Raw genomic sequence first — 22,368 nt, 5'->3', positions numbered from 1 at the left:
ATGCGGCACAAGCCCAAGAGCTTGCGGACTTAAAGGATGAGCTAGCTGCCCAAGAAGCGTTGAGGAGCCGCGAAAGAGAGTTGAAGACGGCAGCGGAGGCAGAACTCAAAAAGACTGCTGAAAATCTACGCCGGGCCGAGGAGAGCTTACGAAAAGGCCACCAAGCGTACGACCGGCTCAAGGAGGAAAAGGAGAAAATGCTGCAAGAGAAGGACAGGCTCCAGAGAAACGCCGAAACAGAAATAGAGCGCCTGAAAGAGGAACTCCGGCAGCTAAAGGACCGGGAGGACCGGAACCATCGCCAGATCAACGGCAAGCTTAAACAAAAAACGGAGGAATTTGAGCAATTGCACCGGGAGTATAAACGGTTGCAAACGGAGCACAAGGAACGGACGGATGAGCTCCGGCAAGCAGTTGATCGGACCGCAACGGCATACGCTAATGAACAAGCGGAAACCAGAAGACGGTTGGAAGAGGCGGAGAAGGTTCGGACAGAGCTCCTCAGGCAACAGCAGGCAGAAAAAGAAAGAGCGGCGGAGGTACTGCAGAGGCTGCAAACAACATATCAAGGGCAGCTGACGCGCTACAGAGAGCAGGCGGAGGATACGGCTAATCTCATCAAGCAGTTGAAGGAGGAACGACAAGTTGTGGAAAGTAGAGCGCAAATGGGAGCAAGTCGTATCCAGGATATCATGCGGGCCTGGTTGAACCAGACCAAGAGCTTGATTGACAACGGGTCCGTCAAATGGTGGACCAAGTGGGCCACGAACGCGGCGGAACTCCAATTGCTCCGGGCCGACGTAGAGAACCGGCGGAAGGAGGGAGATGATTGCTATATGCTGACTTCCGAAGACTTCACCGGCATAAGAGATGAGCTCGCTGAAGACTTTCAAGCCTTGGCAGAGGACCAACTAGGGCAAGTCCGGCAACTTGTAGCTCAGCTGGACGACGACAGGCTGGAGGCGCAGATCCAGTTTGAAAGCTACGAGAGGTCCCGGATCCGGGAAGAGAAAGCACGAGAACCGGTTACGGTCAACCTCAGTGATGAGGAACCGTTACTGGAAGGAGACCGGACCGGAAGCAGTCAAACGGAGATGCCGGAGTCAGAGAAACAAACGGAGCAGCCGCCTATAGAGCAGCCGAAGCAGCCTCAGTCCCAACCGCAACCACAGCAGCAGCAGCAAGCACAGCCGCAACAACCACAACCGGAAGAACAAGTGGAAACTCTGGAACAAAGTATTTTGGACAATTTGGGTGAACAATGAAGGGGCCGAGAAGGGTTCGATGTACAAGGTACTGTCCCACGGGCGTGCCATGTGTTACCGGCCGGCAAGGAGTCCAAAATACGGAGTGAAGGAATTAATTAAGTATGGTTGTAAAGAAGCATAGTGTGGACGGACGGACTGGAAACGGTATGCCGTTCCAGATCCGGACGGATCCCGAATAGGTGCGATAGGCACCGTTTTGTACTACGGGCCGGAAACCTATTTAAAGGCCCGGACCCCATTGTAATCGCAGCGGATAATTAATAGAGCATATGGTGTTTATACTTCTGTGTTGATTTCCGTTCTGTACTTACTGTTATATCTTACGCGTGTAATTAACAAAAGCGATCTAATCGTGTAACCTACTTAAGTCGGTGTAATCGTTGAGTCATAATCCTATGCCGTAATCACCCTTTGGTGAAGTGTCTCCGTGACACCTTGTGTTAGGCCTTGTCCGGTCAGAGAATAACAGGGAGCGACCAATTCGAACAAAAGCTGGAACAAATTGGAGGAAGCCAATTTAGTTCAACATTCGGAGAAGCCGGATCAACTAAAGGCCAAGCGGACACGGACGCAGTGGAAGTCAACGCCAACACGAAGGAACCAACGGGTCAACAAGCGCCGGAGTCGCAACAGCGAGGGAGCTGAAATGGGCCTGTTGAGCAAACAAGCCGACCAAGGAGGTCAAGACGCGCAGTACCGGACGGGTCGCGGGAAACGGAACCGGACCGGACAAGGAGCGCGAGCAAGGCGTGACGACGGCAGAAGGAGTCGGGTAGAAGAACCAGCTGCCACAGACACTAACACCACGATCCGACCTCAAATTGAGCTTGAGGGGGAGTGTTGAGCGAGCAAGCTCAACTGGATCCGGATCGGCTGAATAAGCCTGAACCGAATCAACATCCGGAAGGATGAGCTGGATCGGTATCCGGAAACAACCGGCCGGATCAGGGAGACTGATCGGAGAGCCGGATTCGAGCGGGAACCGGAAGCCTAGTAGTAGCCTAGACTACTAGGTAATCATTGTCTTATAGTCAGTGTCAGTCGCACGTAGTAATATTGAAGTACCTGTGAGTACTTCTATCAGTCCTTTATGGACTTGTATAAATAATGTTGTTTAGCACGTTGTATGTACAGAGTTTTAGAGTTATTTTTGAATTGAGTTTATGTTCTGCTCTCTCTGTCTCTCCCGTATATACTCTTTGTGTTAAGCTTCTCCATTAAACCTTCATCTTATTCTCTGTTGCTATCCGCCTGAGCCAGTTCTATCTAATGGTTCCACACGTTAACTTTGACACCTTTGAAACATTGATACATTTAAGACATGTTGCCTTTGGTTGTGTTTTTTCTCTATAGTGATGGAGGATGATGTCAAGCATGTGTTTTTGTATTGTCGTGATGTTCTAATATATACATGGCTTTTACGGAAAAAAAGAAAGAGAAGAGAAGAAAGTACATTTACTTTTTTCCAGAAGAAAACGCCCCTCAAATTTCAATGACAAATTGACAATCTACTCCCATTACCAAAATGATAGACCATTCCTGTGATATTATGTGATAATCAATTGTTGAAATGATCGCATTTCTCGCATAAAAATTTAATAACTAATTCTCATCCACATGAGAGATTATTTCTTGAGCATTGTTATTAAGTCCATAAAGGCATACATAATTGCCTATGTGTATCACATCACATACATGAAAAAGAATAATTGATTGTATTAATATATGTATGTACCACCGAATATATGCGCACATACAAAGAGGAAGTTGATTTGATTAACAATGTGATTGAAGTTGGTATTCTGATGAAGATACATGTGTGACTTTAGCATTTTTATAGACTAGGCAATACGATATTGTGATCCTCCTTCCTCTTCCACCAAAGTGGAAGCTAGGAATGAACATGGGGAATCTTGATAATTATTGACACACATATGTGGTGCCATCATTTTGTTGTTAGCTATATGAATATCGATCATTGTATTATTAAATTTGATAAACGAGTGAAACAGAGGTATTATAACAAGGGCATTACATTCTTGAGTATTGCCATCAATTGATTATTCTGGCTTTAAAAATTCAAAAGTATAAAACACTTATTTTGTATGCTGAGCAGTCATATTGAAATTGTTGTCTCTTTTGGTGTTCAATTTTTATTGAAGGCTTCACTTCTTGTTGTTGCGTATATGTCTATTTTAGAAACACATAATCAACATAAACCTTGTTTTTGAAATGTTTTTTTCATGTTCAATACAATACTTCACAAGCAATTCCAAGCATAGGAGTTACTAAAACCAATCTACATTAATACTTTTGAAATGAATTTGAAGATATAACATTATGATTCATTACAATAGTTGAACTTGAGTGTGTGATGACAAGTCTTCATATGTGATGTTGAATAGAAGGATCCATACTTGATTACAAGACTCAACATTTGATGTCCAATCAATAATTTATAAATGACAACTTGACAATTGACCAAATTGCACATGAGATTACATGATTTTGATGTTTTATGCAAACCTCACTGTTTTCAATGGAATGGTCAAACTAACACGAATGAGTTATTAATAGAAATAAGAACCGAACCTTGGTGATGAAAATAGAAATAAGAACTCCCATTATAAGAGTCGACGATGGTTTTAGACGATTTGAGCAAATAAATACTAACTCAAAAATAATAATTTTGAACCTCGTTGTCAATAACTTATTGCATTGCTAAATGTGGGAACATCTCCCTCTAATTGTGATGGTTTACATAGTGCTGCCAAATCAATCATTGTATCATCAACATAAACAACCCTTCCATTACCATAACTTAACGTAATGCATGATACTACACATTCAAGTTTTTCAAATGACCACCACACATGTAGGAGAACAAGTGACATATACCTTGTAACAAATAAAAATAAGGGAAATTTACATGTATGTGCATGCATATTTTAGAATTTACAAAGGTATACACCACCGGTTTTCAAAATAGTAAAATTATGCTTGGTCAAAGTTGAAGTTGCTAATCACATGAAGTTTATGATATACATTCAGAATAATCTGAATTATGTTTATTATGACTATCCTTAATTTTAGATTAGGTGGATTAAAGCTACGTATACTTTATGCCATCTAAGTTTATGTAAAGCTTAATTGTTGCATGATTTAGAGCCTCAACTTTGACGTCATATGTTTTGCAATTTTTGAAAATAACGAAGCATACTTTTGTAATATGCATTGACATATACATATTTTTAGGTGATTTTCCCTAATAAATAAAGTTAGTCTTTAATGTAATATTCCTCGATGGACAAAAACTAAGGAAAGTTTCCCAATTGCAAAAGGTAAGAACTAACCAAAAGCTTGATTTAGCAATAAAAGTTACTATACCCTTCTTACATGGAGGTTGACGTTTTATGTCAAGGTCATCGTGTATTCAAGCTTAAGGTGGGGATTCCCTTTTAAATTAAGCTACTTCCCTTAACCAAACGATGTTGGATTGTACAATCAACAAATCTAAGTGGATACTAGATACATAGCTTATGGTGAGATGTTGACATTGAGGTATTTTACAAGTTCATTGATGATGAAGTACAACAATGGTAACAAAACAAAATGTTCATTGATAACCGGGTATTTGACAATTTCTAAATTGACAATAAATGTTCCAACGAGGATGATAAAATCACCGACTAGAAGTAGCAAATGGCCTTGTTCTTTGTAAAGAATTTCTTGATTGTATTAGGGTTTGTGAAAATGAGAGGAATAGCATGGAGCAAAAATAAGATGATCACCTCTTGGAGGTCACATGTAGCATTGATTATTAATATTGTGATCTAATTAACATACTCATAAAGATGCAACAAATGAAAATACATCTATAACGTCCGAGAGAAATGTCCACGTGAAATGGTAAATGTTTTTATTGTCAAAAGAGGTGTTCATTGCAAATAGGTTCCCCACATTAAAGACGAACATGATGAGAAAAAGGTTATTAGTCAAATTATGTGACTTGTTGAATCAAACATCAAATTTTGTGACACAAAATTAAAGTGTTAACCACACACTTAACTCGTGAGCGATAGTTTTTTAGTTCAAATCCTTGAGTGCGAACAAATAGCAATAGTTCCCCCCATTAAAGATGAACATGTTGAGAAAAAGGTTATCGATAGGAATTTTTGACTATGTGGCAGAGATTTTAAATGTTAACCACACATTGAACTTGTGAGTAATAGGTTCAAAGTTCAACTCCTCAAGTACAAACACATGGAAGTTGTTGCCCATTAAAGACAAACACGTTGAGAACGAGGTTATGACATGATTTGGGTCATCATTAGGTCAAATAGAAAGAGAAAAGCCGAGTTCAAATGGCAACATTGAGAGCTTGCTATCGTGGTCATGGTGCCATTTAATTGATCTTGTACAAAATAAGGGGCAAAAGTCAACGTCTTACTATACATGGTCTTTTCAAAATAATATGCGAATATTTACCATGTAGAACTCAAACTTACACGCACCCAATCGTACCACTTTGGTTTCCATACAAATTAATTTAGCCATGAAAGGCGGTGTTCTAAATTCTCTAGCTTTGGAAGTAGATGGCCATTATGGCAAATATGAAATGATGATCAATGTTAGTTGTTGTGTGGGCCATCAAGGAGGTATAACCTCATGCTCATGCTCATGCTTGGGAGATTAATGATAGTCAAATGCATCATTATAATTTATATATATTCTTGCTTTGGAAGAGCATCAGGAAATTAGGAGTTATTGAGTATTGTTCGTGGTGGTGTGGGGCATCATGGAGGTGTAGTCTTCCATCCATGCTTGGGCATGGTTTGTGCATTGAGCTATGATTGAGGCACATAAGTGATTGTTAAGGAAACCCTTTTGAAACAAAAGTAAATGTACTTAATGTAGGACCATGTGTCCTTGCACTTCGTTTTGGCATCTAGAGCTCCAATAATTTGATGTACGTGGATGAAAATATGGTGAATTAGCACACCTTTGTTCATAAAGGACTAAAGGTAGTAATGCCTAAGTTTGCATGCACTCAATGATAGAGATGCCTTTGTGATGGGTACTAGTCTTGTGTATTTTAGATTAGGCTTCAAAGCATTGGGGTCCAAGAGTGTCAGTTAGTAGGTAACAAATCGAGTGCTCCCTTGGTGCACATTTGGATGTTTTTAGGTATGGAAGAATTGAAGCATTATAGATTAAGTATGGCATAATTTGTGTACACACAATTGTTTGTTGGAGCCAATGCACGAGGTCGCGCGTCATAATGGAACCATCATCCATGCATTGAGTGGATGATGTTGCAATCTTCCCCATTATTATTTGCTACACATATTCTATGTGTGAAATTTACATGGACATGTTTGAGGTTTAAATAAAAACGTAGTGTTTAATATAATGTGTGGTAATGTTATCTATTAACAAACATGGATTTTTTATTTTTTATTTGTCCCACTATGCTTGTTTCCTTTTGTTTTTTGAAGGAAAGGATGTTCGTTAATTTGTGGTTTGTAGGGTAAGTAAATATATACTCGAGAATTTAGGTGATTGTTGCTTGGGAAATTATGATGCAACTTTATGTGAATGAATATGCAAAACAACATATGAAAGTAGCTTTTGGGGGGGGTAATTGATGTGGTACAAGTCGTGGCTATCCAACTCTTGCTTTTGGAAATATAGCAACTAATAAAAACATATTATTATCATGAAGTGCAAGTCAAACCAAACACAATAAACAATATATTCAATGCTTAAGGATTAGTCATGCAATATATATGAATGGTCGTTACGATAGATGTGAATGCGTCTCCAACTCTCATCACCGAAGTGTCGTTATAATTCCATGTTGATGGAAATCGACATTCGATTGTGCCACTTACAATCGAGACCAGTCACCGGACAATATAATTCTTCAAAGGTATTGAAATAGACTACCCATTGAGTCACTTGTCATTAAGACTAGCCATTCAATTAATATAGCTCCATGGTGACGGAAATAGACATTCGGTTGTGTCGTTTATAATCTAGACCAGTCACAAGATGATATCTTAATATTAAACATTCAAAGTAGAGAGCAAATGTGAAACAAAACCGGTCTTGCAAAAAAACCAAGCAATCTATTATGGAGTCACGGCAAATTGTGATTATTTTGGTACACTAAGGCCTATGGCCTTTTTCGGTAGTAAATTATGTTCCGGGGGACTAGTTTAGTACCCTAACCAAGATGTTGCAAGAGACGAGGTTTTGGCCATGGTTCCACATGCCCCCAAGAAGGATCCAATCATCACAGTAGCATCATGCTCATGAACCCAACGAAGAATTAAAACATCATCGTTCTCATCCTCATCCTCGAAGACATGAATGAGGAAGAGGACAGGGACGACGAGAAGCAGAAGGGTGTACGAAGGCTTAAAGGGCAAAATTAAGAATAGCTGGAATAAATACATGATGGCTTAGGTAGACAACAAAAGCAAGTGTAAGTTGCCGGTAGTTTCTAATGATATATGTTGTGACACTAGGGACATCCAGGGACCTTATAAAATTCCAATGTACAAGTGACACTAGGGAACTTGTTGGGGGTTGCCCTATGACCAAAGCTTTTTGAGGAGGTCCATGGGGCCCGTTTAGAGCAAGGGTGGTGATCGGACGAGTGGGGTCATGTCCATGGGATAGCTTCCAAGGACACGGAGGAAGCTTGTGAACTCCTGGAGCTCATTGAGGGCATTTTGGGCACGCGGGTCTGCCATGGATGCTTCGAAGTCGATGTAGAAGAGGTATTCGAAATACTTGGCTTTCCCGGAGTTGGTGTCGTCGACAATGCGTAGGGGTTTCTTGCGTTGGGGCCGGCTCTCGATCTTGGTAAGGTTTATGTTACGGAATGCGAACGCGGACAAGACCTTGAATAGCGAGCCTGTGGCCTCCTCATTGGCGAACACGATGCTCGTCTTGAAAGGGCGGTCAACACGCGGAATGATGGGCTCGCGCGCCAACATCACAAACCGGGTCACATTCCCCGAGTCGTCTTGGATGCCGTCGGCCAAGATGTTCATGCCGTAGATCTCGGCCGCGCGGCTGCTCGCGATCGCGGCCGTGTCCCGGAGGTTGTTGTCCGCGATGAATTGGGCGGCCCCCGCGGTGTCGTCGACCGCCTCGCGTGCCACGGAGTGCCCGAGCCCGAGCCGGGTGAGCGTGTGCTCGCATTGGGCAAGCGCCTGGGCATGGCTTATGACCCGCCTCAATTCGGCCTTGCGCACGCCCGGCATCGCCAAGAGGCAGTGGTGCACCGGGAGCTGGACCTCACCCACGATGTGGAGCCGGTGCCGGAGGAGGAGATCGTAGTTCCGGTGTATGCTCCCACCAAGCGAATTCTCCACCGGAAGCACAGCCCGATCGGCTAGCCATAGCTCGACCGCTTGAAATGCTGCTTCAAACTGCTCGCAAGGGACCGGCTCGCACTCCGGGTATGCCTTCCCTGCGGCTGCCTCGCTATAAGCACCCGGGACTCCTTGGTATGCAACGCGGAGCTGAGACCCGTGCATCGGGGCCGGGGAGAAGTCGGCGATCGTTAGCGGCCTCGGCAACTGGTTGATCACGATCTCTGCCTTGTTCGCATCGGCATTGCCGCTCATCCCGGGCGTGGCCGCTGTCCCGACCTCGCTCCTCCCATTCACCAGGCTTTGCTCTTGTTTGGTGCCATTCACATGTTCAATCGTACGGCCTACCACGCCCGCGAGATTGTATAGGTCGGTCATTGGGGCATTCATCGGAGCATTTGGTGCGGGGTGGATGATCTCCCTCGTACAATTGAGAGGGCTAGATGTGGCGGAGAAGCTCTTCCAATCATGGACCGGCGCCGACCAATTAGGGTTCACCGATCCGTGGCATCGCACGCCACCGGGGGTGGAGACGGACACGAAGACGAGTGGGCGGTGGCGATGGAAGCTCAACATGTGGTGGCTGAGCGAGGAGGTGTTGGTCATCATAGACAATGACGGAGAAGAAGAAGAAGAATAAGAAGATGAAAGAGAAGGTGTAGAAGAGGTCTCCATATGTTGATGTTTTGCCGATGGATCGGCGCAAGAGGCGCGACAACTAGGAGAAGGAAGCCTAGGAGAAGGAAGCAATGGGGGGGGATCACAAAGATAGGCTATAGGAGAGAAGGAGAGAAAGAGCACACACAAGATCCTTGTGTGCTAATTAATAGTGTTAGTGTGTGTTAATGTGTGTGTGTGTGTTGGGGTCTAAAGGCATGAAAAGAGTGGCTCCTTTTCCTTGTCCATTAAAAAGGAGGGAATTAGTGAAATAAGATAGCCAGGCTGGCTGTCTCTACTAGTCTCTTACCACCATACCATCAAATCAAAATGTTTTCCTTCTCCTAAATCTTTCTTCTTTTTACAACCCCACCCCCCACCCCACCCCACCCCACCACAAAACCAACACCAATGTGTTGCCATCATCTGGCTTGACACTTCACCTAGCAAGAAGATCATGTGAGAAGGAACACATACACGTACCCCCCCCCCCCCCTTTCTTTTCTTCTTCTTCGTCTTTTCTTGTGAAAGTTTACCTGGAACCAAAAGCTCCTTGCGTCTCGTTGTTTCTGACGTCCAAACGCTACATGTATGTTGTCATGTCCCATGTATTCTTCTTCACCTCAAAGGACGTCCCCTTCTTCTTTTGTTTGTTCCCAATGCACGTCCTAAGGTTGATCATTAGAATCCTCGTCCCCCCCGTGGTTGTGGGTTGAGTTGCATTCCTCTTATCCATCGATCTCCTAATTTTGTGCCTCCTCTTTAGCGTTGCATCTCACCTTGCCCCCTTTTCACTTATGTATCACTATTGAGATTTCCCTTGCATTGCAATTTTCATGAGCACCCCCGTACTTTATGATGTTTTCGGGCCATCTCCCTCTCCCTCCCTCTCTCTCTACATGGAACTCCTTGTGCTTCTAAAATGAATTATCAATATTCACACGGATCACGTCATCTCTCTTCTATGGTTCTGTAATGTTATCGACAATGACAAGGACTTTGCTTGTGTGTCTACAATGTTATGAAGTCTTGGTCGATGAGGTCAATGGATGTCCAAAGTCCCCTTGTGAGTTTTTATAATGTTGCAAAAGATATCTCTCTATTCATAGATAGCCCCTTGTGCTTTGACTATCACGTTCTCGAATCTTGGGTGGTGATGAAGGATGTCCTAATTGTAGGCATGCCTCGTGTTTCTCTTTCTCATGATCACGTGCTTCTATAATGTTGCTCAACCTTGGGTGGGGTCAACCATTGTCTCTACCCCTTCTTGATTTAGATTGGCCCCCTTTTGAACATGAGGATGACAATCAAATCACTTTTCTCTCAAGGTTTTTTAAAGGGTTAAATCTTGCTAGGTATGACCAAATGATGCGCTTCCATGCTTGCACATCAAATTGCTTCATGTAATCCCCTTCTTCTCTATTGCCGCCGCTAAATTTTTGATATGTTGGGGCTTTACCTTGCTTGTAAGCCATACTTCTAGTTACCCATTCATGTGGGTACAAATCTCATTAAGTTTTATTAATTTACTAAATGCACGCGCGCGCGCGCGCACACACACACACACACACACACACTCTCTCTCTCTCCCCACCTGCCCATCATCTACCTCGATGCTCTCTCCTCACCATTCACCTTGATGTGTTTTTTTTCAACATGCTAAATATTGAGGGAGTGTTCACTCAATTCCCTCACTTGATCTTTTTCCCAATTCATGAAGGCCAATGTGTGTACATGTGTGGACCTTGTGATCCCATCAACTTGTTTTTTGACAACATATTAAATATCTAAGGGGCATTGACCCAATTTCCTTAATGTTTATGCCAATCCTTTAATAATGGAGAGATTGTTTGATGGAAAGGGTTTTTCATTACCCTTTTACATTAAGGGAACTATGAATGTGAAAGATTTCATGTTTCATTGCCAAGTCACTCTAGCATCATATGGAGTTAGGGATTTACCCAACCAAAATTTAGAAATTAAGGAGGTTGGATTAAACTTAAAATAGCAACACAAGTCAAATCCATTGGTTTATAGTGTTGATGCTACTTTTTGTAAATTGTTTTCTTTGTTAGAACTTTTGCATAGTTACATCATCATCATTATACGTTCAAATGCAACAAGTAGCATAATGGCCCATACAAATATAAATGTGTGAGTTATGTTAGATATAACATAGCAAGTTCAGCGTGCTCCTCAAGAAATATAAACCTTTCTTAGGGAGACATCATTTATATAATCTCAAATGCATTATAACAATGTGTTTTCTTTCTTTGAATTCAATAGTCAAGTAGCAAACATGTTGATATAATTCTTTATTGTGGTTTTCTCTTATGACTTTGCTACTACATGAAGTATTTCTATGTATGCGTGCATTTATTCTCATAAAAATATCGTGACTTCATATTTACCCCACTTCTTCCTTTGATTGTCCTTACTTCAAGTATACTCTGTAAGAATGATGACAAGAAGTCACCCTAGCCACATACATGCACGCAATCTACATCCAATAGACATGGAAGAGAGCACACATTCAAGGTTTGGAGTGAAAAAGCACAAAACGAGAGTATATAATGAGAAATTATGATATTTGCACATCCTCAAGAAACTAGAAACATGACATATGGAACCCAAACTAAAAAGTGAATTATTATAGAGTTTCCTTTGGCAATGCCTAGGATATTGTGAGAATAGCCTTCTGTTGTTAACCTCACTATTATAATTTAGGGTAGAACTTGTGTGCCTAAGATTTGTGGGTTCATGTGCCCAACTTGGAGAAGTTTGTATGATGTAATTAACAATATAAAGCATTGCCATATGGTTGTGAATGCTTCACAATGTACCACAAGATGCTACTCATCCTTGACCTCCTAATTAAGAAATACTATGCATATGTACTCTTCTAGCTTGTCCTCTTAAACTCTTTAATTTCAACTTCATGACTACAAGTGTGGAGGGCTTCAAGTGTCCTTCTTGCATTGTATGGCATGGGGTAAGAAGATATATTGTTCAGAGTGTCTGGCCATTTCCTTGTCAAGCTACTCTTTCCCATTCTTAACATGATTCCTTGTTCCATATGGTTATGAGTTTGTCTCTAAGGCGTGGTTCGATGTCCGTCATGAGAATATTATCAATGCCATCTCTTAAACCATTTGTGTGTTTCTTATATATCCTTTGTTCCCAATATAACTCCACCCCATACAACAAGACTTGTATTACGATGCATTAACATGTTTGATCTTTTGCATCTGCATTGCAATTGTGAGATTGCATTTGGATGTAACAATGTGGTAAATTACCCAACCAATGTTCTATGTAGGTGCTCCAATTATGGTTGATGGGTGTATCAATGTCTAAATATTTGAAAGTGCTTAGATATTTGATATTGTCGCTTTTATAAATGAGTCATCTGTACGCATTTGAGGGCCATCCTAGTACTAAAGAAATATGGTCCATCAACAAGATAGCCCTGGGTTGGGACATTTCCATCTCGAATATAAATGTGCACATGATAAGAACTCCAACATTATTATTCAAAGAAACACTTAAATAAGATTCACTATACGCCATTGAGCAACCCTAACCCCTTCATTATTGCCTTTAATTTCTCCTATGAAGGCAACATCAACACCCAATCTTAGTGACAAGTAAGGCATACAACATAGACACAAATAGCATGAAATAGTGGAAATTCTTACTCTCCTTGATGTGATCGAATGGTGTAAATAAAACACATGGATTGTGATAAAAACAATTAAATTAAGATAAGATGGTTTCTTTGCCCAATGATGTGGTCTAAATGTAGGTGTAAAGTCACATCATGACGTGGCATTTTATGAAGGTGTTGTATCTGAAAATGTGGCCATATGTAGATGTAGACAAGTCTTGCTTGGTTTCCCTATTCCAAATTGTTTGATTTTTGTATGCCAACAATGATTGTGCATTAATCAATTACTGAACCCACATTTAGTTGAGCGTGTACAATGATAGCGATTCTTTTGTTTGCTAGGAAAAAGCGAATAATTAATTTGTTCCTCCCTCATATATTGTTGTTGTTCGTGATTCAATGATGCAACTGCCACCATGTTCCTCAATTCTCAAAGGAAGAATCACACTCGAACAAAAATTTCCATAGCCGGTTTTCCTTTTTTTATCTACATTTGTAATGATGCAGCTCCCATCACGTTCCTCAATTCTTGAAGAATCACACAGGAACAAGATTTCCATAGCCCTTTTCCTTTTGAAAATCTACCTCCATTGTAGTGACGAAGCATGCGTCATGGTCGAATAATGGAAAGAGAGATTATCGAACATTTGTCATATATGTAGATTACATATATCCATCCAATTGAGTGACTTCATGCCTTACTTTTATATTCTTCTTTAACAATTGATATCTACCCATTGACATACACATACACACACACACACACGAACCCCCACACCAAATTACATGCATTACAAACACATGCACCCATGACCCCCCAATACCTACATGCATTGCACACGAGTGCCACATGCATGTGGAGAAGGTGAACAACATGTAGAGGATGAGCCGTGTGACCTCATATTCCAGTACTCTATTTACACTCGAAGCGGGTATCGAATGAATACATGCTACCCTAGCATACATGGCACATGCCACATAACCAAGACCTGTAAGCACGTTGGCTAGTCTCGCGGCTCGCACATACTAACAATGGTTGCGAGATCCATGATCCGGTTCTTACCTTAATATGGGCGGGCGGCCAAGTGAAAAATAGTCAGGAGAAATGAAGGATAGTGAAGGGCTCAGTTGAAGAAGAAGAAGAAGATGATGATGATGAAGAAGAAGAAGATGAAGAGGGGAAAAAAACGGTCAACGGTATGCCACATGAAGCCATCTCAACTACCCCCTCACCTTCACCTTCACCTTCACCTTCACACATACGCACACACACACACACAAACACACAAACACACACAGAGAACAGAGACAGAGACAGAGATGAAGGCATCTAGATGAATGAGAGTGCCACCATGGATGCCCCTCATGGTGATGAGAAGCAGGGTGTCCTGTAAACATGCCCTCCTCCATGGCCTTGCTCCGCGCCAAGGCCTTCTGGTTCGTGATGCTGCTTCGAGCTTCCGCGCGCACAGTCCCCGCCCCCGCCCCTCCCCCCGCCTGGCTCTGCGATGGCGTGCTCCTCGGCACCACCGTGGCCGCCGTCTCCCTCACGTCCGCCCTCGGCTTCTCGTCGGCCGTCGTGAAAGCGCCCCGCCACTCGCCCCCTCGCCTCACCGCCAATGATAACAACTTCTTCTTCTCCTCCTCCTTCTTCTTCATCCCCACTGCTCATTCTCCTCATCGGCATTCCTGCCACGAGTGTCGGGCCCTTCGCATGCATCAGACTGCCTCTGCCTCTGGATCTACCTCCTCCTCCACCTCCTCCTCCTATAATACCTTGCTTCGCTTCTCCTCGTCCACCGACTCGGTTGTCGCCGAAACCCTCATGTCTTTCCTCATCTCCTTCGTCATCGTGACCTTCTCCGTGTTCCTCGTTCGCGAGATGAGATGAGATGACATGACATGACATGACATGATGCAAAACTGTTTTTTGCTTTCTCTCGGTGGAGGGTAAGAAGAATCAACTGATCTGTCTTTCTTTCTTTCTTTCAATGACGAAAATCAGCCAAGTTTTTGTTTCACCATTTTCTCCATCTTTTACTGCACTCCCTGGATATTATCAGCCTTTTTTGTCTCACCATTTTCTCCTTTTGTTTTACTGCACTCACTGGATATTATCAGCCTTTTTGTTTCACCATTTTCTCCCTCTTTTACTGCACTCACCGGATATTATTCGCAAACATAGTCATTTATATGTCCTCTTTTCAGCATTCGATATAATTTGACTGAACTATATAAATGTGTTTGTTGATGCTGGAAACTGACATCTGCATTTGTCTTACGAATATGTATGCACACTGTTTATGTAAGAGCATTGTACTTTTTGAAATACTATATATCAGAAGCACTTACGAAATTTTCAAGAGATGTCAGGCATATGTACATGTAAATTTTCACAAAACTAATGTCTTCTTAAGAAACTCTAATCGAGAGCCGAAACAATTGTGACTCAGTTGGAAATGTCGATTATGCTGCATTTGGCATGTAGCATCCACTGATGTAGAGCATATACTAGATTTGAACCCAGGCGCATGGGTTTGTAAAAATTTGGCATACCAGTATGGTTCAATCCTCAATAAAACAGAGAGGTAAAAGACTCCTTTGATATGAGTATCTATCATCCAATGTGAGTTTAATGCGATCATGAGATTTTGTAATTATAGAGTACAATCCAATACATTGAGAGAGAGAGAGAGAGCTGAAAGTAATAATAGATTTAAAGGAATATGCTCAAAAATCTACATATTTCAAAAACCAAATCCATAACTTTTGGCCATCAATGGCAGGGGCAAACAACAAAATACCCACACAAATTGAAGATACACAATTCTAGAATTTACGTGACTCCAGCAAAATATCTTACGACTTTTGCTTAACGTTTAATGGAAAGATCAAAAGAGATGGCCCGACCATAGTGGCTGTATCATGCATATAACCTGATACATCTCATAATGATGATAAAACTAAGACATGAACAAAATTATGTAGTGGAGGATATCAATGGTTTTCGATATGAAGTTTTCCATCTCAAAACTTATCAATACAAGAGGCAATGTGTATCAAACTGTTTGGTTTCGAAATGCTTGCTGGACTTGAATCACTTGTTGCCTCTGTTCTGGCGCCAACAAATCGATCTGCTCAGGTGTCAAATTCATTACTTTCTCCAGCAATACCATTTGCTGCTCAGCATTGGAAGCAATCTGTGCATGAGAACCACCCAAAACACATACTTTTTGCATGAGAACTGATTTTCATAAAATCTATAATATATCTTTGATATGTAAGCCCATGCATAGCAAGCCATTTTTTTCCTAATCATAGATAAATGAAAGCAGTGGTATATGAAAACCTATTTTTCTCTAAAAAATAATGAAATATTTCAATATCTGGTCCAGATAACACTGTGCCATGAAAACACATCTTTCTTAACAAATCATAATGATACAAGAAAATATTCAACATGCATCCCGCATGTTGGATCAGATGTAGCTCTTTTTGCACCATTCTCATTGTTATCTCATGAGTTGGAAGGAAGGTCTCCGATGGTGGTGGTCAACTACAATTAATGCCATGAAGAAACAGTCGAAGTAGCTTGTGCTATGAAGGATGAAGGGGAGGAGATGGTGTGCAGGTTTTTCTCCGGCTCCGGTGCTTTCTAGCTCTGCAGGACACATCGACAATATTGTGATCAGCAAGGGAGGAAGATGGTGTGCAGGTTTCTCTCTGACTCAGGTGCTTTCTAGATCCCCCAGGGCACATCAACAATATTGTGACAGAAACAGAACACCGCACAAGGCTGCTCAACACTCCAGAAGCTAGACAGAATCTTGATTCAAGTGGAGACACAGCTGCTATAACACAGCATACGAATGGCGCACTCTGCCTTCTTCAGGCCAGACACATTTATACAAGGGCTCTCGACCCCTAGAATGCCATGTAATCATTGCTTGCCCCTCAAAACGCAATGGTTGTTTTCTACACGGGGGAGACGAGGAGGTCATAGGTTTGCAGTGGCATCTACTAAAGTAGTGCACACAGATCAATTTGAACGTGCAAAAACTCGGCTTATGACTAAGATACATGCCTAATACAGCAAATATTAAAGAAAAGACGGAAGGTATAAAACCTGTGGTTCGTCCTGTAATTCTCGACGTTGAGGTTGTGGCAAGGGTTGAGCATATCCTTGAACATGAGTCAAGCTAGAAGGATCAGAATATGGATGATATCCTGTGGATGCCATTGCTTGATCCCATCCACCGAATGAAGTAGACCCACTAGGAAAACCTACACCACTTGAGCTTATTCCAGCTTGCGAATGCCCACCTAGTGTAAAGTTGGCATTGTTTGTGTTTGTGTTCATATCACCTTGAGACATCTGATATAGTGAAAAAACAGGCGTATGAGTTGAGAAGAAATATGAAGGAGGCAGAAAAACAAGCCATTCCATACTTTTATGATGGGCTGAGGTTTGTGAGTTCAAGTCTAAGCATTTGGTATAAGACTACCATCACTTTAAAAATCATCTCCCATTAAATGTATAAACATTGGGTGGCAGCAAAACTTATACTTTTATAGCCTGAGGGTTGTGAGTTCAAGTTTAACGCAATGGGTTTAACACTACCTTCACGTTAAAAATCATTTCCCATTTTTAGTTTTGCGATCTTCTAAAGATGGATTTACAGATTCAGTTCAGCATTTATCTTTTTAGTTTGAGATACACAGTACATTCACAGATCACTAACACACTGTTTTCCTATAAAGAATTGGCTTATCTACAATTGAATGGTTGCAAATGGTAGCAACAACTTATAAAGCCAATGCTAACACTACTTAATTAGAATATTCTACATAGTACCTGATAGGGAAACTGAGGATGATACCTCAGGGGATCTTCACCAAAGCCCTGTGAAATTTGATGTTGAAGCACTCCAGATTGTCGAGGCTGCTCTGGCAAAGCTGGAGGTTGCAAAGTTTGAGGTGGCAAATGTTGCACAGGTGACTGTAGGCTAGATGAGGGTATCGATTGTGACTGCGACAGAGATGACATCGAACTTAAATGAAAGCTTGGTTGCTGATGTGTCTGAATATATTGCTGATATAGAAAGCCAGAAGGATCAGGATGCATGGCAGCACAAGGAGCTTCTTGAGGTTGTTGGGATGAGGATGGTTGGTTAGGTTGCCATTCAGCTGACACTGGTGGTTGAGACTGTTGAACTTGCCCTTGTGCGGACTTACGTTGATGATCTTGCCCTTGCATAGACCTATGTTGATGAGCTTGCTCTTTTGTGGGCATAGGTTGATGATCTTGCCCTTGTTGAGGAGGCATGTTCTGAATAAGTGGATGCTGAATAATATTTCTTACTTCTTCTGGCCCATCAGTCGGCACCTGAGCTTGTGTTAGCTGTGAAGCTTGGGCTGATATATTTGCAAGGGATGACTTCAAAACCAAAACACTTGTTAGATAATATAACCAGTGTTATGTATGCATGCATTGCCTGAAAAAGCTTAGTCTCTCACCGTGTCTGGAGCTCGCACCATGCCTAACACTATTTGTGCCTGGGAAAAAAGAATGAAAACGTTTTGCCCAACATAAGTGTTAGATCATACAATTTATGTTTATGTATGAATGCTTAACTCTCATAAACAGAAACTGTTTACTTACTTGGAAAAGTGTTTTGGTCAACTGAGGATTAGAAATTAAGATTTGGCGAGCTTGTTCTTGATTATGGTGAATCAAATTCTTCACACAGACATGCATCAAATATTAAATAGATAAGCCAAAATCATACAGATCACAGAAAGCAAAAGCTAGATTTTGCTCGCAACTTGCCTTCATCTGAGAAAGAACTTGGTAAAGTTGATGCTTTGACATGTTAGCTACAGGATCAGTGACTGTATCCGGCACCTCCATTTGGGTGCTTTGATTCATCATGGAAGCCATCTATGGACTGAGAATATATCATGCTTGGTTAATCATTATAGCTCAAGTTTCGAATCTCGCTGTTGTTTAAAAGTTCACTTAACATAGGATACAAAAATGTCTATATTTTGGTAAGACATAATCTCACAAAAAGCTTGGAGCAGCCATTAATCTTAAGTTCTAATTTGGATGAATCTCCAAATGGACATCCCCAATTACAATTTCATGGGCAAAAAATATAATTGGTCAGATGTAGGCTAAAGCAAAATCGCCAACATCCATAAAAAGAAAATACTTTCGCATCGTATATATCAATCTATGAACAATTACATGAGAAAACATTTGGCATGAAATTAGGGTCGAATGGTTTCAGCAAAAATGCGCTTGCTAGTTGGAGCAAGTCCATTTGAAAATGCACATCAAGCCTCTCCACATTTACGGAACTTAAATTGGATTATTTGAGATTTACTTCACCATAATCGAGTTCATATGGAAACAGCATTGGCCATAAAAGTGTGATAAACTGATAGTTTCAAAGGTTGAACGAAACGAAGTTGGACTATTCAAATTTTACTTCACAATGAATCATAGAATAAAAAACTGCGATGGTATCTACAGGATTATAAGGACTCAAAATAATGAGCCATCATATTTTTTATCATGATCCCAAAGTATATGAAAATGTAATATGTATCAACATACATACATACATACACATACATACATACATACATACATACATACATACAAAGTGAAGAGAAACCATAGCCAAAAGCCATAAAAAGAGAAAGAATGGAAAAACGCACCTATTGAACGGGATCAAAATCAGTACCCGATTGAACGTAGAGGCTTTGAAAAACAGAAACGAGATCAAGGATCAAGGATATCATGCAGGAACAGAGCAGCTCTCTGATTTGTTCATTTTTTAGAAGGGGGGTCAGGAACAGAGCAGCTCTGTTTCTTTGTGAAGTAAATAATGAATGGCTTTCATTACTAAAGGAAAAAAAACACCACCAATGACTAGTAGTAACTAACTTTAGTACAAACTATGGATAGAGAAGCCTTCTATGGGATCATTCTAAACACTACTACTATAGTACTATCTAAAATGAATGAAGATAGGAGCAAACTATAGTACTATCTCAATGAATGAAGATAGTCTTACTCCAGTGAAAGATATCCGTAACTAAATTGATACACCTCCAAAACCATTCTAATCATCCGGCATGACAGAAATCGATCCACACTATGTTCCAATTCCACCGAACAAAAGAAACGCATCGTCCCCCTAGTGGTAAAGTGCCAACCATGACCCTCTAAATGAATATCGTAGCTCGCAACATCAGTTGATAACATCAACCTTGCCTTGATCACTTGAAACCACGAGGTACGAGGCTTGTGTAAGGTCCATATCTTTATAACCCGTTTCCTCCATCCACTTATGTTTGTCAATCAACTTGTGACAAACATAGTTTTTTGATATCATAGTCAATCTCCTATTTCCAACCAAATTTGTCCAATCAAGCCCTTGAAGGTCCCCAATCTAAATCAATAATTGGCTCGTAAGACGATAATAATCGTTGCAACTTACCCCAAATAAAGGTATAACCTCTTGGAATACGAAATGTTGATCTTGTAGTTCGAAAGGCCATTAATATTCTTTGTGACACCAACATAACATCCTTGATTGTTACCAAACCCAATCTACTCATCCAATTAAAGTGATGGTTAAGAAGGTGTTTACCTTCCCACCTCAACAACCTTGATGTCATTAAAACCTCCATTTATATAATGAATTGACACATCTCCTTTTTTGTGGAGGCTGTCATTATATACCAACATACAACAACGGCTCTCTCTCTCATGTCTTGCAAATGAGATGCTCATTCTAGAGCGGAATCCTAGAACCATCACTTGTGTGCCCGAAATTGCCCGTGAACGCATGATACATGGTAATGTCACTTAATCGATCTATTGAGCCAGAGAAACGGGGCTATTTAGTTCGTGGATGACCTTTCAATTCGACTCTAGTTTGGATAATCAGAATTTCAATACAATCATTAGGGTTTTAGTACTTTTTGGGGGAGGTATTTTGAGGTTGTCCAAAACTAGAGTCTATGTATGAACATCGAGCTCCTCTTCTTCTTCTTTTGTTTTAGATAGAGTTTGCAAGTCGAGCTCCACAGTACTTGTAGCATGGGCCATAGATGTATTACATATATGCACACCACTGACTTTGGGGTAGGGTATGAGCATGTTGGTCTTTTCTTGCTTTATGCCCAAATAATGCATGTTAGGGGTGTTAGGTTAGGTGGGACACAAACTTGTTTTTTCATGTTAGGCATGTCCATGGATGGGTTGTTACGACATAAATTTATAACACCTAGATTTTAGCGATGATGTGAACCATTGCATGAATGATAATATTATAAATTATAATGATTGTAGCATCTTTCATGATAGGCAAGTGGCAAGCATGCACACTAGCAAAATGGCAAGCATGCAAAAAGCGAAAAATATATAGTGACGTTCCAATATCTCATAACATCATTTGGATGCTTTCGCACAATATATCTTGTTGTTCCCAAACATGCATTTGGCTTGAGATCTAAACATCATGGTTTTCAAAATTATGACACATAAGTGATCATGGGTCACAATTTGTTTCCAAGTCTTGAAAACACTTAAAAGCTCTCTTCAAACTATCACCCACAAAGGTGACAACCAAATTGAGTGTACAAACCACACATTAGAGCTATAGATTCGATGTTTCATCAACTATTTCACAAAGATCTAACAAAAATAATACTAGATTAGGAAAAGAGAATAAATAGAAATATTTTATTATAGATAAGAATAAGAGCTATAAGGTTATCGTAGAAGATGGAGATAATGAATTAGAATAGTTGAACAACATTGTAAATTTCTTAGTGTGAGCTAGGGACTTGTAACTACAAAGGGACAAGATATAGATATTAATGTAAGAAATTGGATATTGTGAACTATTAAATGTGATTGGAGTGTATACTCTATGTAAAGGGTAACAAGCATAATCGACCATAAAGTGTGAATTGTTGAAAGCCTTATATGCCTATAAGACAATACAACCAAAGGGTGAGCAATGGAGGTATGATTGTATTCTGTCATCCACTTCTATAAACAAGTCAAAGAAGAATATAGAAAAAGATAACCCTTGGATCAATCAAACTAACATTGGTTAGAGGGTTGCGCCTAACTAGAAGTTAGAGAGAGTGAAGTATTAGAGATAAACTCTATTGTAATCTTACCTCTTTAATTAAGACAAACATTAACTTAAGAAGCCTTTGAGGATTCGATAGTTACATCGAGTGGAGAGTTGAGTGTTTTTATGTGTTGATATATGGCATGGTCTTTGACATTGGGAAGTGACATCCTCCAATTCCTTGGCTAGCCTATCATGAGGAAGAAGATACCTCGAGACTAGGTGGT

General features: G+C 40.8%; 2 protein-coding genes and 1 pseudogene across 2 annotated transcripts; 1 reads left to right on the top strand and 2 right to left on the bottom strand.

Annotated features, from left to right (window-relative positions):
* Nucleotides 1–7,381: 7,381 nt before the first annotated feature.
* LOC147855098 (arogenate dehydratase/prephenate dehydratase 6, chloroplastic pseudogene) lies at nucleotides 7,382–9,512 on the bottom strand (annotated as a pseudogene).
* A 4,826-nt stretch (nucleotides 9,513–14,338) lies between these two features.
* Nucleotides 14,339–14,952, top strand: LOC147855097 (uncharacterized). Its single transcript, XM_087330593.1, has one exon. It carries the CDS (start codon nucleotides 14,377–14,379, stop codon nucleotides 14,869–14,871), a length of 495 nt encoding a protein of 164 aa, XP_087186719.1. The 5' UTR covers nucleotides 14,339–14,376; the 3' UTR covers nucleotides 14,872–14,952.
* Nucleotides 14,953–15,725: 773 nt separating this feature from the next.
* Nucleotides 15,726–19,034, bottom strand: LOC147855096 (uncharacterized). Its single transcript, XM_087330706.1, has 6 exons — nucleotides 18,811–19,034; nucleotides 18,643–18,720; nucleotides 18,498–18,536; nucleotides 17,836–18,417; nucleotides 17,107–17,355; nucleotides 15,726–16,180 (listed from the first exon to the last, which is right to left on the bottom strand). The coding sequence occupies exons 1-6, from the start codon at nucleotides 18,919–18,921 to the stop codon at nucleotides 16,040–16,042; spliced, it is 1,200 nt and encodes a 399-aa protein (XP_087186832.1). The 5' UTR covers nucleotides 18,922–19,034; the 3' UTR covers nucleotides 15,726–16,039.
* Nucleotides 19,035–22,368: the final 3,334 nt, after the last annotated feature.

This window comes from Azolla caroliniana, unplaced genomic scaffold, assembly GCF_043228905.1.
Source record: "Azolla caroliniana isolate FFs.n. ecotype wild unplaced genomic scaffold, voAzoCaro1.0.p SCAF_14, whole genome shotgun sequence".
NCBI lineage: Eukaryota > Viridiplantae > Streptophyta > Polypodiopsida > Salviniales > Salviniaceae > Azolla > Azolla caroliniana.
This window is presented reverse-complemented; position numbering and strand designations above follow the sequence as displayed.

Excerpts from the sequence above, each read along its gene's own strand:
- LOC147855097 (XM_087330593.1), top strand. The coding sequence starts at position 14,377 with ATGCCCTCCTCCATGGCCTTGCTCCGCGCCAAGGCCTTCTGGTTCGTG.
- LOC147855096 (XM_087330706.1), bottom strand. The coding sequence starts at position 18,921 with ATGGCTTCCATGATGAATCAAAGCACCCAAATGGAGGTGCCGGATACA. Across the intron at positions 18,537-18,642 it reads TGACCAAAACACTTTTCCAA|GCACAAATAGTGTTAGGCAT; the intron begins GTAAGTAAACAG and ends CTTTTTTCCCAG. Across the intron at positions 18,418-18,497 it reads TGGTGCGAGCTCCAGACACG|TCATCCCTTGCAAATATATC; the intron begins GTGAGAGACTAA and ends TTGGTTTTGAAG.